The following is a 26558-nucleotide window of genomic DNA, read 5'->3' on the forward strand; positions in this document are numbered from 1 at the left end:
GCCGAGAATCTGTCTGGAACAACGAAGAAGTTGCCGGACATCCACCGCGTGTGATTCAGGGGTTTCGGCTCCTCAGCTGAACTGAGAGCAGCATCAAACTTGCAGCAATGGAAAGAAAGGTAGGAATGCAACGCCATCGCAGCGCGTCATTATCCGCTTCAGTCTATACGGCAAATGCGTTTTCAGCATTTATTATTTCAAAGCGTTCCTGCTTGGGACGAAAGTCCTATTTAGACGGGTATACTGTAGTAATTTTGCTGTTTTTTAATGCATTGATACTAATTGACAGTTTTATTAGACTATAAACAATTGTGCGCGCTTGACTGACAGCTGTCAATTGAACTAATACTAACGTCATTCAGGTTACTATCTGTAAGAACGCATCGCCCTTTATGCCTCCACATGAGGCTGCATAGACCACACAGTTTTGAGTAGCTCAAAAATACCATGTCTGGTTATAACCAACAATAGTCTCATAGTCTCTAAACTTCTTCCAGCTGCTTTGATATTGATGCATCTTGTAACCTGATGAACATCCTTGTTGTGCCCAACATCTGCTCTGCATTGTGTTTGTCTGCTTCCAGACAGTGTTGTCTGCAATACTGAAGTTTGTAATTCCAGCAGAGGCCCTATCCATTCAGCAATACCACATCACATTACTCCTTTACCACAAATACTAGGCTATGTGCTTTTCTCATAAAGAGATCTTATGTGTGTTGGACTAGAAACGTATCTAACAGCACAAAAAATGTAAAGTTCATTAACAGAAAATGCTTTGAAGCACCTTTTTTGCCTGTGCACATGGATAATGAAGCTCATTTCTTCCCAAAACCTGCATTCGCCCCCCTTTTCTCCAGCACCCCCTTCACTCTGATTGAATGGGACATTGCCACCCTCCAGTATTAGCCTTTATGGGGGTCCTTAAAGGGGGTCTTCTACTATTGGAAGAGATTTTTTTCTCCTCCTTTTCTTTTTTTTATAGTGCCTAGTTGGTTTAATCAATACAATTTTTTTGTAAATCAGTACATTGCCATGTCTAATAATTGAAAATTAATAATGTACACATTTTGATATCTCTTCCTTTCCACTGATATATTGAGGTAGAAATGTACATACTCCTTGCAGAATCTGCAAAATGTTAATTATTTTACCAAAATAAGAGGGATCATACAAAATGCATGTTTTTTTTATAGTACTGACCTGAATACGATATTTCCCATAAAAGACGTTTACATATTGTCTACAAGAGAAAATAATAGTTAAAAGCTTGATTCTTAATACTGTGTTGTTACCTCTGAATGATCCATAGCTGTGTTTTTTTAGTGATAGTTGTACATGAGTCCCTTGTTTGTCCTAAATAGTGAAATTCGCCGCTGTTCTTCAGAAAAATCCTTCAGGTCCCACAAATTCTTTGGGTTTTCAGCATTTTTGTGTATTTTAACCCTTTCCAGCAATGACTGTATGATTTTGAGATCCATCTTTTCACACTGAGAACAACTGATGGACTCATATGCAACTATTACAGAAGGTTCAAACGCTCATTGTTGCTCCAGAAAGAAAAAAACAATGCATTAAGAGGGGGTTGAAAACTGTTGAACAGAATGAAGATGTTTCTTATTTTGCTTAAATGTCATATTTATTTTGTATTTAGTACTGCCCTTCAGAAGCTACAGAAGATGCTTACATGTTTCCCAGAAGACAAAATAAATTAACTTTTAAATTTTACCGTCACCCCCATGTTTTAATGCATCTCCTTACCTTTTGGAGCATCAGTGAGCGTTTGAACCTTCTGTAATAGTTGCATATGAGTCCCTCACTTGTCCTCAGTGTGAAAAGATGGATCTCAAAATCATACAGTCATTGTTGGAAAGGGTTCAAATACACAAAAATGCTGTAAAACCAAAGAATTTGTGGAACCTGAAAGATTTTTCTGAAGAACAGCAGGTAGTTTAACTGTTAACTGCCATTTAGAAGCTATAGTAGATACTTAGATACTTACCAGAAGCCAAAATAAGTTAAATTTACCCTGATCTTAGAAATAAAGATAAATTAATCATAATCTGAGTGGATCTATTATGGCAGTTCAAATACAATTCCTCAATGTCCTACCAGTAGAAACATTCCTTCAGAGTTTCCCCAGTGTTAGTCATTCCGACTTCACCCTGATATAATTCTCAGACTTAATAACCAGCTGTGAGAGCAAAAGGATAATTTACCGCCACATAACCACCTATTGAAACAGCACCATGTCTGTGTTTTGCTAGTCCTGCTTGGCATGTTGCTACTTTGAGCGGCATTCCACAACACAATGGTGGTCCAGCGACAGCCCCCTTCACAGACCCCCATCCTTCCCAACCCAGAGTCTGTGAGGAAAGCTACACTAAAACAGAGAGAGAGAGAGAGAGCGAGCGAGAGAGAGAGACTCGACTCTGGCCACACGCTGACACGCTTTGAAAAGAGAGAGAGTGCAGAAAGGGAACGTCAGAGTGCGGAGAAGGAGGGAGGGAGCACTCTCTTTTGGAGGAGAGGGAAAGTGAGGGAAGCGCACAGAGGCAGAGGTACCCAGGAATAGAGAGGGAACAAAAGAGAGACTGGGGGTTTCATAAATGGACATGGAGGATTCTGCCGGAGGAGCTCGTAAAGCCACCAAGAGTAAACTGTTTGAGTTTCTCGTCCATGGAGTGGTGAGTGAGAGAGCGAGCGAGCATGTTTGTGCATGTGGAAGCGTGTCAATGGCTCTGCTCACAGGAGAACTAAGATGCAGCCGCTGTTATCCGTTCATTTCTGTGTAGATTTAGGTTTTTAAAGAACAAGAGGACCGAGTGTAGGAGAAAAGGTGAAGGGTTGTCGTCTTTAACATATGGAGGAGGATAAGAAAAGAGAAACTCTGGTACTAGAAGTATGAGAAAGAGAGATACTTGTATTTTGAGGGACGAGGACTTGTATGAAACAGAGGATGCTCTTTTGGTTTGCGTGTGTATGTGTGCAGGCGGAGGAGGGTGTGTATCAGGAGCACCCTAAGGGTAGATCACGTATAAAAATCCTGCTGTGGTATTTTATTGTGGTAAGCAAACTTGATTATATATGTCTCAGGGTGTTTAGTGCATTAAACACTTGGACGAATAAAAGGTTCACAGAGACTTTTGAGAACTTTTGGTGGTTGTGCAACTGTTTTGAGGATGCTTTCTAATGCTGTTTGATATCAGACCAAATCAAAAGTATTGTTTCTAGAGGTTTCTTTGCTCAAGACATCTTAACCCTCTATTAGCTCGCTTTTGCCATGTATGATTTAACAAAGCACTGATACTGTGGGAATATTCTATAATATTGATGAATATGAAAGTATATATATTTCATTAATTGATGGATTAGGGTTGAACGCAGACTCTTCATGAGTGGTTACTGGTGATCACAAACTTCTCCATGGTTTATAAGTGAGAGATTACTCTGCCTATTTTATTTTATTTTATTTTATTTTACTGTTAAATAATATTTTTTTATTATTTAACAGGTTGTGCTACAAACTTGCAAATCTGGCTTTAAGCCATGCAGTGAAGATTAAAAATCTCAAACCAACTGTTTATTTTTTTCCATTAATAAACATTTACATTGTGATTGATCTGAGAACAATATTTACAAACATATTTCTGGTATTGGTATCTGTGAACATATGTGATCTGGAAACAAAACCAGTCGTAAGTAGCACGGGTATATTTGTAGCAATAGCCAACAATACATAGTATGGGTCAAAATTATATTTTTCTTTCCAAAAATCATTAAGATATTAAGTAAAGATCATGTTCCATGAAGATTGCAAATTTCCTATCATAAATATATCAAAACTTAATTTTTGATTAGTAATATGCATTGCCAAGAACTTTATTTGGACAAGTTTAAAAGCGATTTTTTTTTTTTTTTTTTGCACCCTCAGATTTTAGATTTTCAAATAGTTGTATCTTGGCCTAATATTCCTATCCTAACAAACCATACATTAATAAAAAGCTTATTTATCAGTTTTCAGATGATGTATAAATCTCACATTTGCAAAAATTGACCCTTATGACTGCTTTTGTGGTCCAGGGTCACATATATGTCGCATATATCTGGCACGGCAGTATTGTGAAAGTGTTGAGAAACTTATCCTCTGTGATAGTCCAGCGTTGCGGCCTCCTCCTGTGCCCTGAACACCTCCATTGCGACCTTGAGAGCCAGGGATTGGCAGAGGCGTGCAGAGACCTGCACCGGTTCCTGCTGCGTCCACATGTTCACAACCCACTGCCTCTTCGCTCAGATGTTGTGAGATTGGACCGGGCCTGGACACCACTGGAGTTTGGCCTACTTTGGGAAGCGATGATCGGGTCATGAGGGTCACAGCACCATACGGGAGCATCTCTGGCAGAGATGTACTGTACCCGCACTGGAGGGAGGACTGGAGCTGGGGACGTTGGCTCACATTCTGGATGTTGCCACAACTTTGGTGCACATCCAGAGAGTCACAGGGACTTTGTGACTCTGCCATTATGAGTCATGAACAACAGACCTCAAATCTCCTCTGCAGTGCAACAAACAGCGTTGAGATATAATTAAAGGACAAAACTCCAAAAATACTATAGATTTTAAGTCAAGTAACACTTTACAGTGCGATATTACTTAATGGTTTAGGTGGTGTGAATGTGAACTAACAATGAACATTTTTTGATAACTCTTTACAATAAGCTGTCATTTGTTAACATTAGTTAATGTATTAACTAGCATGAACGAAAACTGAACAATACATTTATTAAACTATTTGTTCATCTTTGTTAATGTTAGTGTATAAAAATACAGTTGCTCATGTTAGTTCACAGTGCATTAACTGATGTTAGTAAACACAACTTGTGATTTTAATAATGCATCAGTAAATGCTGAAATTAACATTAAGATTAATAAATGCTATAGAAGTATTGTTTATTCTTAATTCATGTTAACTATTGTAGTTAACTAATGAACCTTACCGTAAAGTGTTAAATTTTTTTAACAGCATGTATTAATATTAATGTTAATTTATAAATATACTACTGTTTCTATAACAATTAATATTTGTGTCAGTAAATTAGATATGAAATATAATGTATGCATATGCAAAAATATAATGTATTTGCATATGTAGAAATTTGCATATGTAACAATTACCTAAAATAATAAAAGTTATAAAGTATTGTTTATATTTATTTTAGCTATTGCATTAACTACTGTTGCTATATTCAAATAAAAAAAATCCATTCAATTTATTTCTACATAGCACTTTTCACATTCACATTTATTCACCTGTTAATGTTAATTTATAAATATAGTATTGTTATAGTTTTGTTTGTTAATTAATATTTATGTCATTAAATACAATTCTGTTCTTGAATATACTTTATATAAATATTCCTACACATTTTTAATTCCTGAAGGCGAAATGTATGTGGACAAGTTGAAATGAGACATTATTTGACATCACAGTTTGCACAGTTGTCATTTAGTCTGCGTTTGGCTGATCTACCCAGCACCTCTGTGTTTCGGTAGAGGGCGAGCAGCTGTCTCTTCTGAAGTGACAGGCACAGGTGCGAGAGGCCCTGGCCTAATTCTGCTTCAGATACTGGAGGAGGAGCTCATAATACCGCCTTAGCTTAAAAGACTTTTTGTGCATTATGTTAGCTTACTCAAATTGATTTAAAAGCTACAACTTTGATAAATACGCATATGCAAATATGTATCTTAATATGTACTGTGTGTCAGACCGATAACATCTTATAACATGTCAAATGAGTTCAACTAAGAAATGTGTTGGTGTCTGACCTTTAGTCTACATTTTTGTCATCTCCACAGCGTCCAGGGATGACCTCAGGGGCACGGATGCCCCATCAAGGCGCTCCCATGGGGCCTCCTGGACCTCCATATGGAGGAACGCCACCTATTCGGCCAGGGATGCCTAATCCAGCCCTAGACCCCAACCGAAAACGTCCTGCCCCAACCCAGCCAGTGCAACCTCCCCCCGTCCAAAACCGTCCCAGAAAGTAAGCGGCACTCAAACTGTTCACTTTTTCTGCACACAAATAATGAGAAGTAATAAACATGTATTCCAAGAGCCTCAAAGTGACCCAAAAGGTTTAGTGGTCTTCTTTTTTGCTCCTCCTACAATTTGCCAGCAAGCTCTTGCCAAGTATAGCGCTCTCTAGTGACTGAAATATCTTATGTTTGGCTAGTGCAGGTGCTCTATTTTTAGACAGCAATATTTTGATCACTATTAAATGGCAAAATACGTCTTGGTGAATATTAATAGTGCAACAGTTATCATAAGTAATCACGCAGCTATTGGCTTTCCCTAGAGAGTCCCACTGTGCCCTTCCTGCTTAGAAGTGTTGAAGACTTGAAGTGAGGACATTGAATTTCTGCAGGGCATTACTGTCTCATACTGTATGTGCCCATTTTGGCACAGACTGTACTTGGAAAAATGTCACTGACATTTGGTTTTCAGAACTGGTTACCTTGACTTTAAAATAGGGCTGTCACTGGTAACTGAGTAACCGGTCGATTATTCTGATTAATCGAGTAAACGGATAATTATGATTAATTTTTTGTAGTGATAAAAGTAGACCTTAGTGAACAATAGCCTTTAAAATAATCTAAATACATATATAATAGCAATGAGGCAATAATTAGTTCAAATAAAGTTTTAAAAGCAACTTAAAAAAAAAAGATAGTTTTAAAAGCATTTTATGGTTTTATTGAACAGTTTTTACACTTTACTGCGCAATCTTATCCTTGTTTAATATTGACTAAACAACATTTAAGTCGAATGTCCACTTAATCTTTAATATTTGTCCATTTCTTTATGACAGAAATGCTACAGCCACTGTAATTTCTTGAACATGTTTATATCTAAATGTGTACCTCAGAGCAAGGGTTTAAACTTTTATTTTGAAATCGCGATGAACAGTTAGCATATTGAGAAAGTTGTTAATATATTCTCCTGTGTTTGCATAGATTTATAAATAATTTACCTTACAAATCTGATAAAATGGTTGCCAGATAAATGTTATAATAAACCCAAACTCACAACAATATGCAGAAATTGGGAGTTTGAGACGCTCCACACATGTAAATGATAACAGTTTGTGTGGAGCAGCATTTACTGTGAACGGAGCCGCTCTGAAATGCACCTACATGTAAAAACCTAAAGCTGCATCGCATATTTATATTTAATTGACTTGTAGCATTTGTGAATTCACAGTTATGCTTTATTTAGATTTTTAAATGGTTTTAATATATGATACAGCTATGGAAAACAGTCTAATAATGTGTTTCATGGATTCTCATCCATGGAATACGCCACTTTTGGTATTTTGCCGGTTACTCGACACGCAGTTGAGGATTTTTTAAAATCAAGAATTCAAATTAAATTGAGGAATCATGACAGCCCTACTTCAAAACCCTTGATTATTGAATCTTTTTAATTCACATTGTTGTCTGTGTGGCATTTGTTTCCAAAATAATTTACATACAGGATCACATGGTTACAGACGGCAAAATTGTGTACTTAATGTCAGGATGGCACAATCGACCTTCACGAAGGGATTCCATTGCTCATTTTCATTTGAAACAACCCTGCTAATAGCATTCCCTTCCCAAGGGCATCACAGTGATGTTTGGAATTTGCTGTTAGTTTTCTCAGGTTTTCATCTGTCTTGTTGCTTTACTGTATTTGTCCTTGCGTTTTCATTTCAACTGTAGATGCATGTGAGTGTCAGTCATGATTACTGAGAGGCAGCTCACTGAATTCAACACATCATGGTAGAAAATTCTAATTGTTTAACAGATGATAAGACATTAATTATCGAATTACAAGATTTTTATCCTGATATATTCTTGGCCAGAATTTCATCATCTTGCTATACTGATAAATAAGGATGCACTGATATTAAAGAGATAATTTACCCAAAAATGAAAATTCTGTCATTAATTACTCACCCCTGTGTTGTTTCAAACCTGTAATACCTTTGTTCATCTTCAGAACACAAATTAAGATATTTCTGATTAAATCCAAGAGCTTTCTGATCCTGCATAGACAGCAACACAGCTGACAAGTTCAAGGCCCAGAAAGGTAGTAAGGACCTTGTTAAAATAATCCATGTGACGTCACAAAAAAGTATCCTTGTAGCTTCGTAAAATTACAGTTGAAGCACTGATGTTGATGGTTTGGAACGACATGAGGGTGAGTAATAAATGATAGAATTTAAATTTTTGGGTAAACTATCCCTTTCACATTTTGCCCGATGCATTATGTTTGTGTCATGGCCAATAACTGATAAACAGCCCTTTGTTAAATCGAAAAATATATCTAATCTATACTATTTTGTCTACATAAATTCAAAAAACAAAACATTAAACATTTCACATATGAGTTGACATGAGATGACATTTAACAGTGTTTTTACAGAATAAATTTAAGTAACCATTATATTACTGTAAAGGCCATTGTGGGCAAAATAGAGTAAAAAAAAGTAATATAAAATATTATAAGATTTATAATACCTCTTTTGTATGTATATATATATATGAGCAATATCACACTCGTAGACTTGAGATATGGCTGTATATCGGCACGGTTGTGATTCGCCGGCCTCGTGCAGTAGGTAATCACAGAGTGCCGATATACAGCCATATCTCAAGTCTACTCGTGTGATATTGCGTTTCTACAACAGTTCGGTGGCACGAGTGTGTAAATGCATAAAAAAATAACAACGGGGTGTCTTTAAAAAAACACTTTTGTGCGAACTATTCCTTCCGCCAGGAATTCAAATCAAAGTTTGACGGTTGGTCAGCTGAGCATAAACTTCTTCGTTACTAATTCCAAAACGTCACTTTAGAACTAGTAAAGAAGGAATGTTGAGTTGCTTCATTGAAAGCCTGTTGTATTACTGCATTAAAACCTCACTGTATCATGTTTGAGGATTATGAGAGACGGATAGACTGAGCGAGTGATTAACGTACGTTACCTGCATCTGATGAAGCATTCATTCATATTCACGATGATATGACATTAGTTTGAATGTTTAGGGAAGAAAGCGTTAATATCCGTTCATCTATTAAGGGTGATTTTGCTGCTCAGTGCATTTATTCGCTGTAGCAAGCTGTATATATATATAATTTATTCCTGTGATGCAAAGTTAAAGCAAGTCATCAATGTAACATGATTCCTTAGAAAACATTATTATATGTTGATTTGGTGGTCAAAAACCTTTCCTATTATTATTGATGGTGAAAACACGATGCCAAATATTTTTGTAGAAACTATGATACATCTTCTAGGACTGTTTGATGATCTGAAAGTTTATAAGAAAAGCATTGATTTAAAATTGAAATCTTTTATAACATTATAAATTTCCTTACTGTCACTTTTGCATCTGTGCTGAATAAAATTATTTTAGGGATAGTTCACCCAAAAATGAAAATTCTGTCATTAATTACTCACCCGAATGCCATTCCAAACTGTGAGACCTTTGTTCATGTTCAGAACATAAATTAAAATATTTTTTGATGAAAATCGAGAGCTTTCTGCCCCTCCATAGACAGCAACACAACCAACACATTCAAGGCCCAGGAAGGTATTAAGGACATCATTAAAATAGTCCATGTGACATAATTTTTTTTTGCATGAAGAAAACAAAATAATAACTTTTTTCAACTATTTATTTTCTTCTGGGTCAGTCTCCACACCACAAACAAGGCACAGTGCATCCGGGGAAGAAATGGTTGAATAAAGTTGTTATTTTTGTTTTCATTGTGCACAAAATATTTTTTTTTTGTATCTTCATAAAACCACGGTTGAACCACTGATGTCACATGGACTCTTTTAACAATGTCCTTAGTACTTTTCTGGGTCTTAAACGGTCAGTTGCTGTCTATGCAGGGTCAGACAGCTCTCTGATTTCATCCAAATGTCTTAATTTATGTTACAAAGATGAAAGATGGACTTACAGGTTTGAAACGGCATGAGGATGAGTATTTAATAACAGAATTTTCATTTTTGGGAGAACTATCCCTTTAATTAAAAAAATTTTTTTTTAAATGTGTACAATATCGGCTGTTACTGAATAATTCTGTTGAAGAAACTAACTAGAGGCACCCCAAATCAACCTATAGGAAACCACTTGGATTTCCAGCAGCAAATGAGATATCTGCAAGACAGATGGACATGAGAGACGCCCAGTCAGATCCTTCAATTGGATCCTTCAAGTAGGCCGTTTATTCTGCTGCATGTTAGTTTGACAGTTTGTGATGGACATGCCCCTGCCTGATTGGTTTGTTCCTGTTTGCAGCTTCAAACTTGACTGAAGCATTTCCCCAAATGCATGTGTGCACTAAAGGTAACAGATGAAAGTAAAAACCAATACCAATGACATTCACTAAATGAACACAATAGTCGACACGACCTGAGAATGAATGTCCTGTTCGAGTGCATGTGAAGTAGAACAAGCGGTTACGGTTGGTTAGCTGTGTGTGCGGGCTGCACGACCCTCTGTCATGCCGTTTGTATTAATTCAGAGTGTTTTCTTTCTTATATTTGAACTATGTTCAATAAACGCTCATTTTATTCACCTGAATGCATTGATTTTAGATTTTCAAGAATACGTGACAAGTGTTGAGGCATTCACCCTCACACTGCATCTCAGTCTGTGTTTCTCAGCTTCTCCCGGAGGAGCAGTGTGGCTTAGGGTGGACGAGCCGGACCATGAGAAAGTTTATACTCCAGAGGGGGTGTGGATGTGAATGTGGACAGACATTTCCTGCTCCGATGGGGTCATGTGCTCCATGGCTCTGGACCCGAGAAGCTCTCGTGTCCATAGGAGTGTGGCATGTCTGTCAGTGGAAAAACTGTTCTGCACTAACAAATTATATGCATTGTGTTTGGGGATAAAAGAGAAATGAGTTAGGAATGTCTTTTCTGAAAACAGCAGTTGGATGCGACTCAATTTTTGTGGTCTAAATTGATGCTGGGAATGACATTTTAGAAGACATTTGGACCGTAAATGTTATGGACTGCTTACACAGAACATGTTCTTGTGTTCATTTGCAAAAAAAATCCATTACATTTATGGTAAAAAAAAACGGTTGTGGTTGCCAGATATTCACAATAAAGGTGATAAAATAGAGAGCCTCCGAATTCAAAAAGGCTAATACAGTGCACAAGGTCATATAAACAAAGACAAAACAACATCTGAGTACCAAACATGACAATAATGAAAATTATGCAATAAACATTAAAGGGATAGTTCACCCAAAATAAAAATTACCCAATTATTTACTCACACCTCAAGCCTTCCTACATGTATATGACTTTCTTTTTTCTGACAAATACAATAAATGTCCTGGCTCTTCTAAGCTTTATAATGACAGTTAATGGGCGTTGATATTTTGAAGTCCAATAAAGTACATTCATCCATGATAAAAATTAATCCAAACAGCTCCAGGGGGTTAATAAAGGCCTTCCGAGGTGGATCGATGCATGTAATCTATAGTTACAGTTAAGGTCAAATTTTTACACCCCCATTTCAGAATTATTAAAAATTTTAGTTATTTTAACAATATAAATGGGATCACACCAAATGTGTTATTTTTTATTTAGTACTGACCTGAATAAGATATTTAACATAAAAGATGTTTAAATATAGTCCAAATAATAGAAAATAATAGTTGAATTTATAAAAATGACCTGGTTCAAAAGTTTACATCCCCTTGATTCTTAATACTGTATTGTTACCTGAATTATTCACAGCTGTGTTTTTTTATTTAGTGATAGTTGTTCATAAATGAATGAATCCCTTGTTTGTCCTGAACAGTTCAACTGCCCGCTGTTCTTCAGAAAAATCCTTTAGGTCCCAAAAATTCTTTGGTTTTCCAGCCTTTTTGTGTATTTGAACCCTTTCCAGCAATGACTGTATGACTGAGATCCATCTTTTCACCCTGAGGATAACTGAGGGACTCATATGCAACTATTACAGAAGGTTCAAGCGCTCACTGATGCGCCAAACATAAAAACCGTGCATTAAGAGCCGGGGGTGAAAACTTTTGAACAGAAAGTTCAATTAATTCAAAAAGTTAATCATTCAAATGGTTTTTACCCCCCGGCTTCAAACATTGTTTATGTGAAACATCTTATTCAGGTCAGTACTAAATAAACAATAACATGCATTTTGTATGATCCCTCTCGTTTTGGTCAAATAATTAACATTTTAAACCATTCTGAAAGGGGATGTAAACTTTTGACTTCAATTGCAACTGAAATTGCAAATGTGGAAGCGCAGTGAGAGAGAGAGAGCAAAACAAAACACTGGCTTTACAAAGAATGTTAGATTTCAATATAAGCTAAAAGGAGACTGGTTTTCCTTTGTTGTAAACAAAACTTGGTTCTCACAAGACTAGCATATTCTCACCAGAGCTTACGTTACACCTACGTCCTACGTCATCCGCTGTAACGCTGCTCTCTCGTGAACACACAAACAACAGTTAGCAGAAGCTAGAGATGACTTTATAAAGATGTGTATAAAATTTTAAATATGGATTTTAACGCACCACTTCAGATAGATGTACTTTTTGAAGTTCTATTGGACTATTGAATCTCAACAGCCATTCACTACTATTATAAAGCTTGAAAGAGCAAGGACATTTTTAAATATAACTCTGATTGTATTCGTCTGAATGAAAAAGAAAGTCATATACACCTAGGATGGCTTGAGGGTGAGTAAATCATGGGGTAATTTTCATTTTTTAATGAACTATCCATTTAAAATGACAAAAAAACGTCCTAATATACATTACTGATAATAATACAAGAAGAAACGAAAATCAGTGAAACTTTTGGGAATGTCCTCTTATTGTTTTTTCATTGTAAATTATATAGTAATAATTTTTTTTCTTCCAAAAAAAAGCAATTTTACTGTCCTCTTCTATAAAAATTGCAAACATTTTTACAATATGTTAACAAAGGCTTGTTGTTTGATTGCAAAAACGTGTCCTGTGTGAACAGCCCTTTAAGATAACTGAGACAGCCAGATGTTAAAGCAACAAGGCAACTCTCCTAGACAAAATGTGCAAAAATGAATATTTATTCATTCATAATCATGATTATGTATTATTTTCAACCTCTTTTTGCCTTTTCCTCGCTCTTACACTCTCTCTGATCACACACGCATACACACACACAGCTGGAAAAACGTCTGGATAGGTCCCAGTTATTCAGCAGATGGCCTGTGGACTCTGCTATCAGTCACCATAGTAACATGCTTTCCCTCTCTCTCTTTCTTTCTTTCTTTCTCTCTGTTTTCCCCCATCCGTAGTGCCAAGAGAAGAAAAATGGCAGACAAGATTCTCCCTCAGAGGGTGAGGTCCATCACTATGGCTTTTATCTGTTTGTCTGTGTGTGTTTGTTTGTTTATTCACGTCTTAATTTCCAGTGCCAGGTCAAGAGTGATCACTCGGTAAAGGTAATTGTGCTGCTTTCTTTTTTCCTGGGGGCAAAAAAGTAAAAGGGATGGACAAGAGGGGTCCAATTTGTCACAAAGACTGCTGTTTTTTTTCTGTTGGTGGAAAAGGGTTTGATTTCCGAGGAATGTGATGGTGTGTGGTTGCATAGAGATGTGGGATGAGTGCAGGCACACGACTGATTTGGTAAAATGTCTCCATTGGGATGTGACATAGTAATACGCCATAATAGTGGGAACTGGAGGGGATGTGGGTTCTTGAAATGGCGAATCCTCCCGAAATCTTAGTTGGGTTTACAGGCGAACCAAAAAGTCTTAATTCATTATGATGAGGTTTGTAAAATGCTGGAGGTCACATGGGAAGGAGAGAATGATGCAACACTGTGAAAATCAGGAGAGCGTCAGGTTACAATTTTGCTGTGTATCAAGCAAAGACACACATGATTTGTTTCAGTAACAAGTCATTGACTTAGTAAAGTGGTGCAAACACATGGTGAAATCTGGTTTCATGTTTAATCAGTTTGCAAAGACTAATTGACTTGGTTTGGTTGTAATATGGGCCTATGTCTACATTTACCGATATTCTAGGCTCATATTACTACAATGTATATATGTAACTAATGTTAACAATTGACACCTTATTGTAAAGTGTTACCATACATATAATTACAATAATTAGCATTACAATAATAAGTCTTCATAATTCTAATGGAGTTTGACCTTTCATATTAATAAAAAAAAGATTAAATATGGGTTCATTTGAGGATAAAAATGGTTTGTGACAACACCAGTGTGGAAGTAGAAACTTTAGGAAGTGGATTTTCTTTTATCCAAGAGCATGAAACAACTGAATTTTGACATCCTTATGTTAATAATTTGCATACTGTAATGCTGTATTTATTGTGAACAATTCATATAAATCTAATGATTTAATGATTTCATTTAATAATTTATATTGAATTGTATTATAAAATTGTTTTAAAATTACTTAATTATAATTTAGAATAATTTATAAATACAACAATAATATAAATATCATATTTATGGTTTATGGTTAATCTTGCTTTTTTGATGTACACTACCAGTCAAAAGTTTGAACAGTAAGATTTTTAGTCTTTTCTGTTCACCTGTGTTTATTTGCTCCAAAGTACAGCAAAAACAGTAACATTTTGAAATATTTTTACTATTTAAAATAACTGTTTGAATATATTTTAAAATGTAATTTATTCCTGTGATTTCAAAACTCAAGTCACATGGTCCTTAAAATTCCTTTTAATATTCTGATTTGCTGCTCAAAAAACATTTATTATTATGTTGAAAACATCTGAGTAGAATTTTTTCAGGTTTTTTTGATGAATAGAAAGTTCAGAAGAACAGCATTTATCTGAAATAGAAATCTTTTGTAATATTATATATGTCTTTATGATCACTTTTGATCAATTTAAAGCTTCCATGTTAAATACATTTCTATAATTTCTTTCCCAAAAAAGAAAAAAGATATACTGACTCCAAGCTTTAAATTGTTTAGTGTATAATATTAAAAAAGCTTTTCATTTCAGATAAATGCTGATCATTGGATCTTTCTATTCATCAAAGAATCCTGAATACATATTGAAAAAAATAATAATAAAAATGTTTCTTGAACAGCAAATCAGCATATTAGAATGATTTCTGAAAGATCATGTGACACTGAAAACTGGAGTAGTGATGCTGAAAAAAATTAGATTTGAATACAGGAATAAATTACATTTTAAAATGTATTCAAATAGAAAACAGTTACTTTAAATAGTAAAAATATTTCAAAATTTTACTGTTTTTATTGTACTTTAGATGAAATAAATGCAGGCTTGGTGAGCAAAAAAACTTTTGACTGAACTTTTTTATGACTTTCTGTCATAACCAAGATTGATAATGAACAAAAGAGTTACAAAGAAGATAATGTTTAGACTGTATGTATAAAATATCATCAAACTGCTTTGAAAACATCTTACAATGAATACTGCATTAAATTTTTACTAGTCCTGATTACAGAGTTACTTGTTTACAATGCCTTTTCATTAGATTCGTGAACTGGTGCCAGAGTCCCAGGCATACATGGACCTCCTGGCTTTTGAGCGCAAACTTGACCAAACCATAATGAGGAAGAGGGTGGATATACAAGAAGCTCTCAAAAGACCAATGAAGGTATGTGATCTCCGATTGATTTGAGATTTAGCAATAATATGAAAAATGCGGGTACATCTCAAACTGCCTCTTCTCTTATAGCAAAAGCGGAAGCTACGACTGTACATTTCAAACACTTTCAACCCTGCCAAACCTGACGCAGAGGACTCTGAGGGCAGCATTGCATCCTGGGAGCTGCGTGTAGAGGGCAAGTTGTTGGATGATGTAAGCACTGAGTTTGCATTCATAATCTTACCATCTGCTCTATAATGCAGCGTTGAATTAATTCACCATGACTATTGTTATTTTAAATGTCAGTCAGAAATGTTTTTGCTGCTTGTTTAATTTAATTTAACTTAATTTCATAACATGCAATCCGTTGACATTTGTTTAGTGGAAGTTTACTTAATTATTTCCATTGACCAAACTGAAACTTAGTCCTTTTCATTGCATCTAGCAGACGTAAATAAAAAGTTTGCAAGCTAAAACAAATCCATTACTTCTTTTCTTTAAAAGGCTTAATTTAATTGCATAAAACCATTTAATTAAGCTAACTGAACGTTTTTGTTTTTTTTCCGAAGGTACTGTTCTCTCAATGCTAATGTTTGTTTGGGTTTCATTCAATTTGCAAGTCCCTTTGTTTAAGCTGTATCTTTTATTCCCTGTGCGCTCTAGCCTGGAAAACAAAAGAGGAAGTTTTCGTCTTTCTTTAAGAGCCTTGTTATTGAGCTGGATAAGGATTTGTATGGCCCTGACAACCACTTAGTGGAGGTAAGCATTAACTCACTCGACATACGGCAATAAAAAACATTGCTTACCATATTCGATATTCATTCTTTACAAAAGTTGGAAGCTATTAATATGGAAGAATCTCAAGAGACCTCATTGCATTTCAAGCAAGGTTGAGGACAGTCACACAGGGTGAAATAATGTCACATTCAAGTACGTGTCCACAAGAATTTCTTGGCCTCCACTGTGTGACAGATTGGATTGGAGCGCAATAGAAAAGTCAATGTCATAATGAAAAGTTCAGTTAACCATACATCAAGTAAGACATATCTTTGTGGTCTCCATAGCAACGTGTTACATAAGGAGGTTGCCCATGACACTGTGGAGTGATGACACTGCAGCCAGCGCAGAGCTTTGGGCAGCATTAACGGGAGAAAAGAAATGCATTTCTGAAGACAAACACTTCTAAAAAGCTTTTACAGCGCCCTGAACTGAGAGTCTTTGTATTCAGCGAGTGCGTTTTTACTCTATTTTAGTGGAGAAACCATTGTGCACAGGTGCTATTCAGACACACTCAGGCATTTATATTACACAAGGGAACCTTCCCAGCTGCCTTACGCACTTAATATTTATGCACGTTGTTAGGGACATTGAGGTCTTGGGAAGGCAGATTCACAGAAGTGGTCTGCAGCTCTCAAGGAGTGACCCTTGTGCCTCCGGCCCTTTGGAACGGGCTGAACGCACCGCATTTGGGTGTATTCATTCGGCGCCTCTTTAAGTTGTCCTTGGTGACTGTGGGTTTTCTTCACAACACACACCAGATTGAGGCGTGCGATAAAAAGAGTGATTTACCTGCGGAGAAGGACGGCATTGAAAAAACCCTCCAATGTCAAGCAAAGCTAATTGAGTTGAGCTGTGAGTCATTGCCATTATGTTGGCTCTTTCAAATGGCGCTGAAACATGCCATGGTTTAGGGAAAATGCAAGTGAGATCGCATAAAGAGCCTAATCATTTTATTCACTCTCATGCTTAAATGTATCCTCCGTGCATAAACAGCACATAAGCAGTCCAAAGTTAATACAGATTTGAGGGTTGTTTTAAGATTTGTACAGACAAGTTATATCACTAATGTAATACTGTTACTCATGCTCTACATTGCAGATTTGAACAAACTCATATATGCATAAATATTACATTTTGCTGCTGCATGTTAAGAAGAGGTGTCAGATTTATGAGTTTTGCCTTGTGTGCAATCAATCAGTCAAAAAAATCTCATAGATTTAAGGCCCTTTCACACCAAGGATGATAACTATTATAAAGATATAGTTTTACAACTAACTAACAGCACAGAGGAATAATATCACTGGAATCATTTTCAAAATATTTTTTTCCTTGAGCATTTAAAGGGATAGTTCACCCAAAAATGAAAAATTGATTTTTATCTGCTTACCCCCAGGACATCCAAGATGTAAGTGACTTTGATTCTTAAGTAGAACACAAACAAAGATTTTTAACACAAACAGTTGCAGTCTGTCAGTCATATCATGGCAGTCAATGGTTACCAAATCTTTAAGAGTTAAAAAAACATACACAGACAAAACCAAATTAAAACCTGCGGCTATTTACAATACATTGAGTTCCTAAGACACAAAACGATCGGTCTGTGCAAAAAACTGAACAGTATTTATATCATTATTTATATTGCTATAAATATATATTCATATTGGTGATTAAAATGGTAATTACCAGAGCTTATCCGGATTCTGGCAACCAATTAAAAACTAAAAGGTTAGTTTTTAAGAGCCGGCTGTTGTGAACGTGCATCATACAGCTGATTGTTCAGGTGGATCAGAGGTAAATAATGATATAAATACTGTTCAGTTTCTTGCACAGACCAATCGTTATGCGTCTCAAAACCTCAATGTATCGTCACAAGCCGCAGGGTTTTCATTTGGTTTTGTCTGTGTATGTTTTTTTACTCTTAAAGATTTGGTAAACATTGACTGCCATTATATGACTGACAGACTGCAATGGTTTGAACAAAAATCTTTGTTTGTGTTCTACTGAAGAAACAAAGTCACCTACATCTTGAATGCTCTGGGGGTAAGCTGATAAACATTAAATTTTCATTTTTTGGTAAACTATCCCTTAAAAGCTCAGAATTAACAGACAGAACATTGTGACTGTATCACCTTTTCTAGGATTTTGGTAGTATGGTTTATTACAGTTTTCAACCTGACTGTGCTTTTATATGAATCTGAATGCATGAAACAGTTTCAGCGCCACTGAGTTGTAATCACGATCCAAACAAACATTCTACATATACTGTGAGCATATTTGATGTTAATTAGAAGGTATAATTTCCAAATTTAAAGCAAAAACAGAATGGTCTGACCTTATCTTTGTGATATTATGCTCGCTGACAGCAGGTGGCGCTTATGGAACAGCTGCAATATAGCGTTTTCTTGGTTACTACTGTAAACAAAGCAGGGCTGTGCTTTTAAAAACTAAAAACTTTTAAAAACTAATTTGTTTGGGATACACTGCTTGTTCCCTTCATGAAACTATGATGCATAGCGTGATGCATCTTATCATTACTTCCTGTTTTTAGTTAATTTACAAGTATTTGGTCCTTGTTGCGTGCATATTTCATTCGAACAGGGCTTGCAATTGCGAGTTTATATCATCCAATTTATAACTTGCAATTGTGAGTTTATATCTCACAATTCTGAGAATAAAGGTCAGGATTGTGAGATAAGTCGCAATAACCTTTATCATCATTTATGCAGGGCATAGAGCACTGGAATAGTTCCGTTAAGGTTATTACTGTTACTGTGGCAGCCAACAACATCACAGCTTAACCATGTGCACATTTTTATATTTAGTTATATTTAAAAAAAAGTTTCAGTTTAATTAATTTAGTCAGTCTTTTTTTTTTTTTTTTTTTTACCCCGTTTTAACATGGATTTCTATAGAGACCGAACACAAGAGCACCCAAATGAAGTAGAATCCATCATGCCGGCACTCATCATTTACTCAGGAAAAAGATGGATATTATTATATAATTCAAACCATTTTACCGTTTGAACCGGAATATCGCCCAGCACTATTGTGAATGGACCTTGCATTAAATAAACCTAACAATATCTAGGAACCAGAATATCATACATATTTGGAAGCTAGAATGTAACTACCTTAAAACCAGCCAGTATAGTCTAGAAACCGACTAGCAAATGCATAGCAACCTGCTAAAAACCACTCTTAATATCATAGCAACACTCTAACAACTACTAAGAACATCTTAGCAACTGTATGCCTTGACAAACACCCTCGACACAGACAAACACTACTTAGAATATATCAAAATCTGGTTTAAAATGGTTGTATACTTCTCATGCAGTAGTTTTATATTATACCCCTGGTGTTTAGGCTGAGTTTGTGTTTCATCCTAACAGTGGCACCGCACTCCGACGACCCAGGAGACAGATGGCTTCCAGGTGAAGAGGCCTGGCGATGTGAATGTGCGCTGTACCCTCTTACTCATGCTGGATTACCAGGTGCGTGCAGGAATGCTGGATTATTGTTAGAGATTACGGTTGATGGATTACTAGTGGAGAGTTTGTGTATGCCGTAGCTGGGAACTGTGCAGGACGTCAAACTTTTTAAATAATAACTATGTGAAAAATCAACTATGGGCTCTAAAAGTCAGAGGTTGCACTGAGTCAAAATCCGGTTTAGACCTGGAAATAAAGATTTAGTTAAATAAAATGTATTGGTTTAATTGTGACCCTGAACCACAAAACCAGTCTTAAGTAGCACGGGTATATTTGTAGCAATAGAAAATTATTGTATGAGTCAAAATTATCGTTTTTCTTTTATGCCAAAAAGTCATTAGGATATTAAGTGAAGATCATGTTCCATGAAGATATTTTGTAAATTTCCTATCGTAAATATATCAAAACGTAATTTTTAATTAGTAATATGCATTGCTAAGAACATTTGAACAACTTTAAATAATAAAATAAAATAAAAATTGACCCTTATGACTGGTTTTGTGGTCCAGGATCACAATTATTGCACTAAGTGTATAGCACCGAATTATTGTGTTGAGAATGGCCAATTAGAAATTCATCTGCATAGTGATAGCTTTAGCTTAATTGTCTTATCCATCTTGAAAGCACTGTAATTAAAAGCTATAGCCAAGTCATTAATCTCTAAAAGTTTGATTGCCCTTCTCTGTTCACCAAAGAAGCTATTGCTAGTGAGAGAATGGCTCTTTTAATTACAGCAATTTTCACTTTGCCAACTACATCCTGATTGGAAGAGGATTGGATTGTCAGAAAACTAAAGCTTTGTTTTTAAACAATGGAGAATAAAATCTAGAAAAAGAAACAATGAAACAGATTTGCAATTGTGTAGCTGACAGGAAATTTCAAGTCGTTTTAGCAATATTCTGATTAACGGCATGCTGTGACCATCTAGAACTAGTTTGAAAAACTTTACAATTAAATCGTAATGTTTTATAATGTATACATTACATTTTTGTGAGATTATTCCTTTCAGATTTGGTGCTTTAGTAATATGTCTTATTACTATCAATGTTGAAAACAGCTGTGCTGCTTAATATTTTGTGGAAACCGTGATTCTTTGATAAAATTGAGATTATAATTGATTCTTTGATATAATTTAAGATTATAAATGTCTTTACTGTCAATTTAATGCATTCGTGTTGAATATACACTGCCAGTCAAAAGTTTTTGAAAGGTAAGATTATTACTGTTTTTTATAAGAAATCTCTTCTGCTCACCAAGCAAAAACAGTAAAATGTTGAAATATTTTTACAATTTAAAATAATTCTATTTGAATATATTTTAAAATGTCATTTATTCCTTTGATTTTAAAACTGATTTTTTTGCATCATTACTCCAGTCTCACGATCCTTCAGAAACCATTCTAATATTCTGATTTACTGCTCAAAAAACATTTTTTGATTATTATGTTAAAAACAGCTGAGTAGAATTTTTCAGGTGTTGTGATGAATAGAATGTTCAGAAGTACAGCATTTATCTAAAATAGAAATCCTTTGTGGCATTATAAATGTCTTTATCATCACTTTTGATCAATTTAAAGCATTGTTGCTAAATAAATGTATTAATTTCTCCCCCCCCCCACCCAAATATATACCGACTCCAATCTTTTGAATGGTATAGTGTATAATGTTACAAAAGCTTTTTATTTCAGAAGTCCAAGATTTCTGATGATTTCTAAAGGATCATGTAACACTGGTCTAATAATGCTAAAAGTTAGTTTTGATCACAGGAATAAATTAAATTTTAAAACACATTTAAATAGAAAACGGTCATTTTAAAAAGTAAAAATATTTCAAAATCATACTGTTTTGCTGTACTTTGGATCAAATAAATGCAGGCTTGGTGAGCAGAAAAAACTTACTGTTCAAAAACTTTTGACTGGTAGTGTATTCATTTTTAAAAAAAAATGTATTACTGATCCCAGACTTTTAAATGATAGTATAACGTTTAAACTAAACCCTTGTTGAATGAAGTTCATGGACATATTATATCAACTATTCAAGTATACTCAATGTAAATTGTAGTCAGGATAATGTACTAAACATGTGGGTATTTTATAACAGTACAGCTCTTTTAGAATTTTTTGAGTGTGCTTTTTTCATTTCTTTTATCCATTGTGCATTTCAGCCTCCTCAGTTTAAGTTGGATCCTCGCCTTGCGCGTCTCCTTGGCATCCACACTCAAACCCGCTCCTGCATCATCCAGGCTTTATGGCAGTATGTCAAGACCAACAAGCTGCAGGATTCTCATGAAAAGGAGTACATTAACTGTGATAAATATTTCCAGCAGGTGCTCCCATACTTCTGTAATATAAAATAGTTTCTTCATATTGGTGTTAACATCTTCCTTGATAGCAAATGCATATTTTTTTCAGATCTTTGACTGTCCTCGTCTGAAGTTTAGTGAGATCCCCCAGCGACTAACCAACCTGCTGCTCCCGCCTGATCCTATTGTGATCAATCATGTTATCAGGTAATTGATCATAAATTTTGAATTTATAGTATTTCCATTTATCGTATCCTCAAACTTAAAGTCATGTAATTAATAGCACTTTTAAGTCCTGTGAATCAAATGGACCTGTTTTCCTTTAGAATTTAAAGGGATAATTCACCCAAAAATAAAACTTACAGTTGAGGTCAAAAGTTTACATACTTTTGAATCTACAAAATGTTAATTATTTTACCAAAATTAGAGGGATCATATAAAATGCATGTTATTTTTTATTTAGTACTGACCTGAATAAGATATTTCACATAAAAGACATTTATATATAGTCCACACAGAAAATAATAGTTGAATTTATAAAAACGACCCTGTTCAAAGTTTACATACACTTGATTGTTAATACTGTGTTGTGACCTGAAAGATCCACGGCTGTTTTTTTGTTTAGTGATAGTTGTTCATGAGTCCCTTGTTTGTCCTAAACAGTTAAACTGCCTGCTGTTTTTCAGAAAAATCTTTCAGATTGTTGGATTTTTCAGTATTTTTGTGTGTTTGAACCCTTTCCAACAATGACTGTTAAGGTTTTGAGATCCAACTTTTCACACTGAGGACAACTGAGGAACTAATACGCAACTATTACAGGAGGTTCAAATGCTCACTGATGCCTCAGAAGGAAGCACAGTGCATTAAGATCAGGGTAAATTTAACTTATTTTTTCTCCTGGGAAACATGTAAGTATCTTCAGTAGCTTCTGAAGGGCAGTACTACATGAAAAAATATATATATTAAGGCAAAATAAGAAAATTTGACACATCTTCATTCCATTCAAAAGTTTTCACCCCACGCCTCTTAATGCATCATGTTTACTTCTAAAGCATCAGTGAGTGTTTGAACCATCTGTAATAGTTAGAAATGAGTCCCTCAGTTGTCTCAGAGGGAAAAGATGGATCTTTTGACCTCAACTGTATGTTATTCACTCACCCTCATATTGTTTCAAACCTGTATAATGTTATTTAGTTTTTATGTAATACTGTACTGTACCGTTCATAGCACAACACCCCATAAAGAATTATAGAGGTTGTCATGTATTATTGTGTTTTACAGTGACAAAATAACAGCAATGGCACGTGGGTGAGTAACTAATGACACATTTTTTATTTTCAAATGACTTGTTCATTTAAATACCATTTTCAATTTCCATTTTATCAGTGTGGATCCAAATGACCAGAAGAAGACAGCCTGCTATGACATTGATGTTGAAGTTGATGATCCTCTTAAGAGTCAGATGAATGGATTCCTGCTATCCACAGCCAATCAGCAAGAGATTGCATCCCTAGACAACAAGGTCAGAAAATGCGAAAGCCATCTGGACAAGAATTTTTAAATATCTAGATGCTAAACCCTATGCATAACTTCTATGTTCTCTTATTTGGAGTTCTCTTTAATTTTTTACCTTTTCTTTAGATTCATGAAACTATCGAGTCCATCAACCAGCTGAAAATCCAAAGAGATTTCATGCTCAGCTTCTCCAGGGATCCCAAGGGTTACATCCAGGACTGGATCTGCTCCCAGAACCGAGACCTTAAGGTGAATTTAAACTATGTGTACTTCTCAAAATCATAGTCATATACAATATTATTATATCAAATATCAAAACATTTTGCATCCTTAATGTATGTCTAGATAAGGTTTAAACATTAAACCCTTGTGAAACAGTGTCTCTACCTAGTGGTCGAAAGGATGTAACTGCTTTTAGAGAAATTGCCTTTTTGCCATTTTGAACTGGACTGGATTTTGTGGTTACAGCTGATGACAGATACAGTTGGAAATCCAGAGGAAGAGAGAAGAGCAGAGTTTTATAACCAGCCCTGGTCTCAAGAAGCTGTCAGCCGCTATTTCTATTGCAAGGTGAGTGGTACATGCAAAAAGAATTGTTTTCAAAATTGACAATAATGATTAATTAATTAATAATTAATATAAGGCAGCAACATAACAAAATGTGGAAAAAAATGCAGGGGTATGAATACTTTCGGAAGGCACTGTAGATAGATAGATAGATTGCTCTATTTATTTACAAATGTATGTTTTTTCTTTTTACATAGATTCAACAACGAAGGCAGGAGCTTGAACAAGCTTTGGCAATGCGAACCACCTAAAGTACTCACTTTTATTCTGGTGGTCTCCACACTGGCTAGTTTTCCACGGACATGACAGTATTAGACCCCTTCTCAATATGAGGTTTGGACTGATTTTAACTAATGAGAGTCAATAAAAGGTTAAATTGTACTCTTATTTAATGTATGTTTACTGTACAGTTGAATGTATATACCCTCACACTACAATGAATTTAAGAAAGTGGTTTGGAAACGCCACTTTTACACTGATTGCACACAAATGCAGCAGCTATCGTAATTGTTTTTACATCAGTTTTGACGCACAAAAAGTGCAGATACACTGTGGGTCTTCTCACTTGGAAAGGTAGAAAATACAATGAATGAAACTTTATTATGCCTGGGAATTTTTTTTAACTATTAATGACATGCTAAATGTTGGTATGTAAGTATAGATATTCAATCTGTCACGTTTTTTCTATGTTTAAATATTTCCTGTTCTGCTCTAAGCTTTCTCCTTTGTTTTTCTGTCTTTAAATTTGCACTGTGCAAAAGATATGAAGAAATCCACTGGATCAGCTTTATTTGCAATAAGTGACATTTATTGTCATCATTTTAACATGTTAAAGAAAATAACACATTCATGCTACGATAAAGTAAATCATTCTGATTTGTGAACACTTTTGTTAACAATACCAATTTTGTGTATTGTTAAAGACAAAAATTATTGCTAAATACATAATTTTCAGAGGCTTTAATGCCAGTCAGACTAAATATGTTCTCAGTATATTGTGTGTTGATAAATACAATAATGCATGTTGCATGTGAATATTTTTATGTTTTTTTAGGAGTTTCTTTTTTAGCATGATTCCGAAATGTTTTGGATCTTTGTTGCCTTATGAAATCACCAATATGCACAGGAAGCATTAACCAAAGGTCAAGTACAATTACATCATCTTTGTAAATGCCAATAAATTACTTAATTTAACTGAATATTCCATCACGCAAGTTGATGGCATTTGTATACCTGTGGCCTGTGATGTGCTTGATGCACAGATGAGAACTAAATCTGGTACTCGTGAATGTCAAGAGGTGTTCATATTCAGAGGCATTGACCCTTTACCTTTTTACAAGACATTCTTACTGTGTTATGTTTGTATTTTATTTAAATAAGTGCAGTGTGTCTGTTACGAACATTTTGAACAAGATTAATAAAATAAATACAAATTCATGATCATGGTCATTGATCCAGTTCACAAAACCAGTCTGAATGATTCATTTATAAATTAAAACCTCATTTGGTTTCATGTTTCATTACATACATTTAATCACCTTTTTGCTATAGATGAAAAAGTCATAGGGGTTTGTGAAAACATTAGGGTCATTCTTTGTCAACCATTTCTAATTTTAACATTATCTATTCTTCAGACATTGTTCTTTTAATAAAATAAGTATCATCTGTATTCAAATGAACCAACTGAAAATAGGTAATATTCAACAATCTGGACATGGAGCCTCATTGAGATCCCCATATCTCTGGGACTGAACATTGTAGGACCTTGAAAATGACGATTTTGAAAGAAAAGTTTATTAAAAACTAGAATCTAAAATCATATTGTCATATCTTTAATATTTCTTGAGGCATGCAAACTTTGGAAAAAGAATATTTATGGCACTCAGACAGGTATGCATTTGTCTTAACTCAAGGAAACAAGACATTTTTAGTTTCAACATAATTTGTTCTTCAGAAACTTCCTCTGTAGAAAAGAAGTATCATATTTTTTGGCCCACATTTGGTTTTTGAACACTGAAAATATGTACAATTTCAGATTTACTCCTGGAAACCATAATAAAATTCCAATATCTCTGGAACTGGGCCATAAAAACAAAGATGCTAAAAGGAAAGTTTGTTAAGACCCAACATTTAAAAGGAGGACGTTAGGAAATACTTCATTCTTCTTGAGTTACAAGCATGCAAACTTTGGAGGAAAGTTTCTGAAAAGTGCTTTCCCCCT

The 26558-nt window shown here is 35.1% G+C and overlaps 1 protein-coding gene across 1 annotated transcript; it reads left to right on the forward strand.

Annotated features, from left to right (window-relative positions):
• Positions 1-2482: 2482 nt before the first annotated feature.
• On the forward strand, positions 2483-25774 carry smarcd3a (SWI/SNF related BAF chromatin remodeling complex subunit D3a). The gene is made up of 13 exons (XM_073849578.1): positions 2483-2684; positions 5854-6041; positions 13365-13407; positions 15570-15692; positions 15774-15896; positions 16347-16442; positions 19856-19957; positions 22118-22279; positions 22365-22462; positions 23642-23777; positions 23897-24019; positions 24239-24340; positions 24535-25774. The coding sequence occupies exons 1-13, from the start codon at positions 2607-2609 to the stop codon at positions 24586-24588; spliced, it is 1428 nt and encodes a 475-aa protein (XP_073705679.1). The 5' UTR covers positions 2483-2606; the 3' UTR covers positions 24589-25774.
• The last annotated feature ends 784 nt before the right edge of the window (positions 25775-26558 follow it).

The sequence above is a fragment of the Garra rufa genome, chromosome 10 (assembly GCF_049309525.1).
Source record: "Garra rufa chromosome 10, GarRuf1.0, whole genome shotgun sequence".
NCBI lineage: Eukaryota > Metazoa > Chordata > Actinopteri > Cypriniformes > Cyprinidae > Garra > Garra rufa.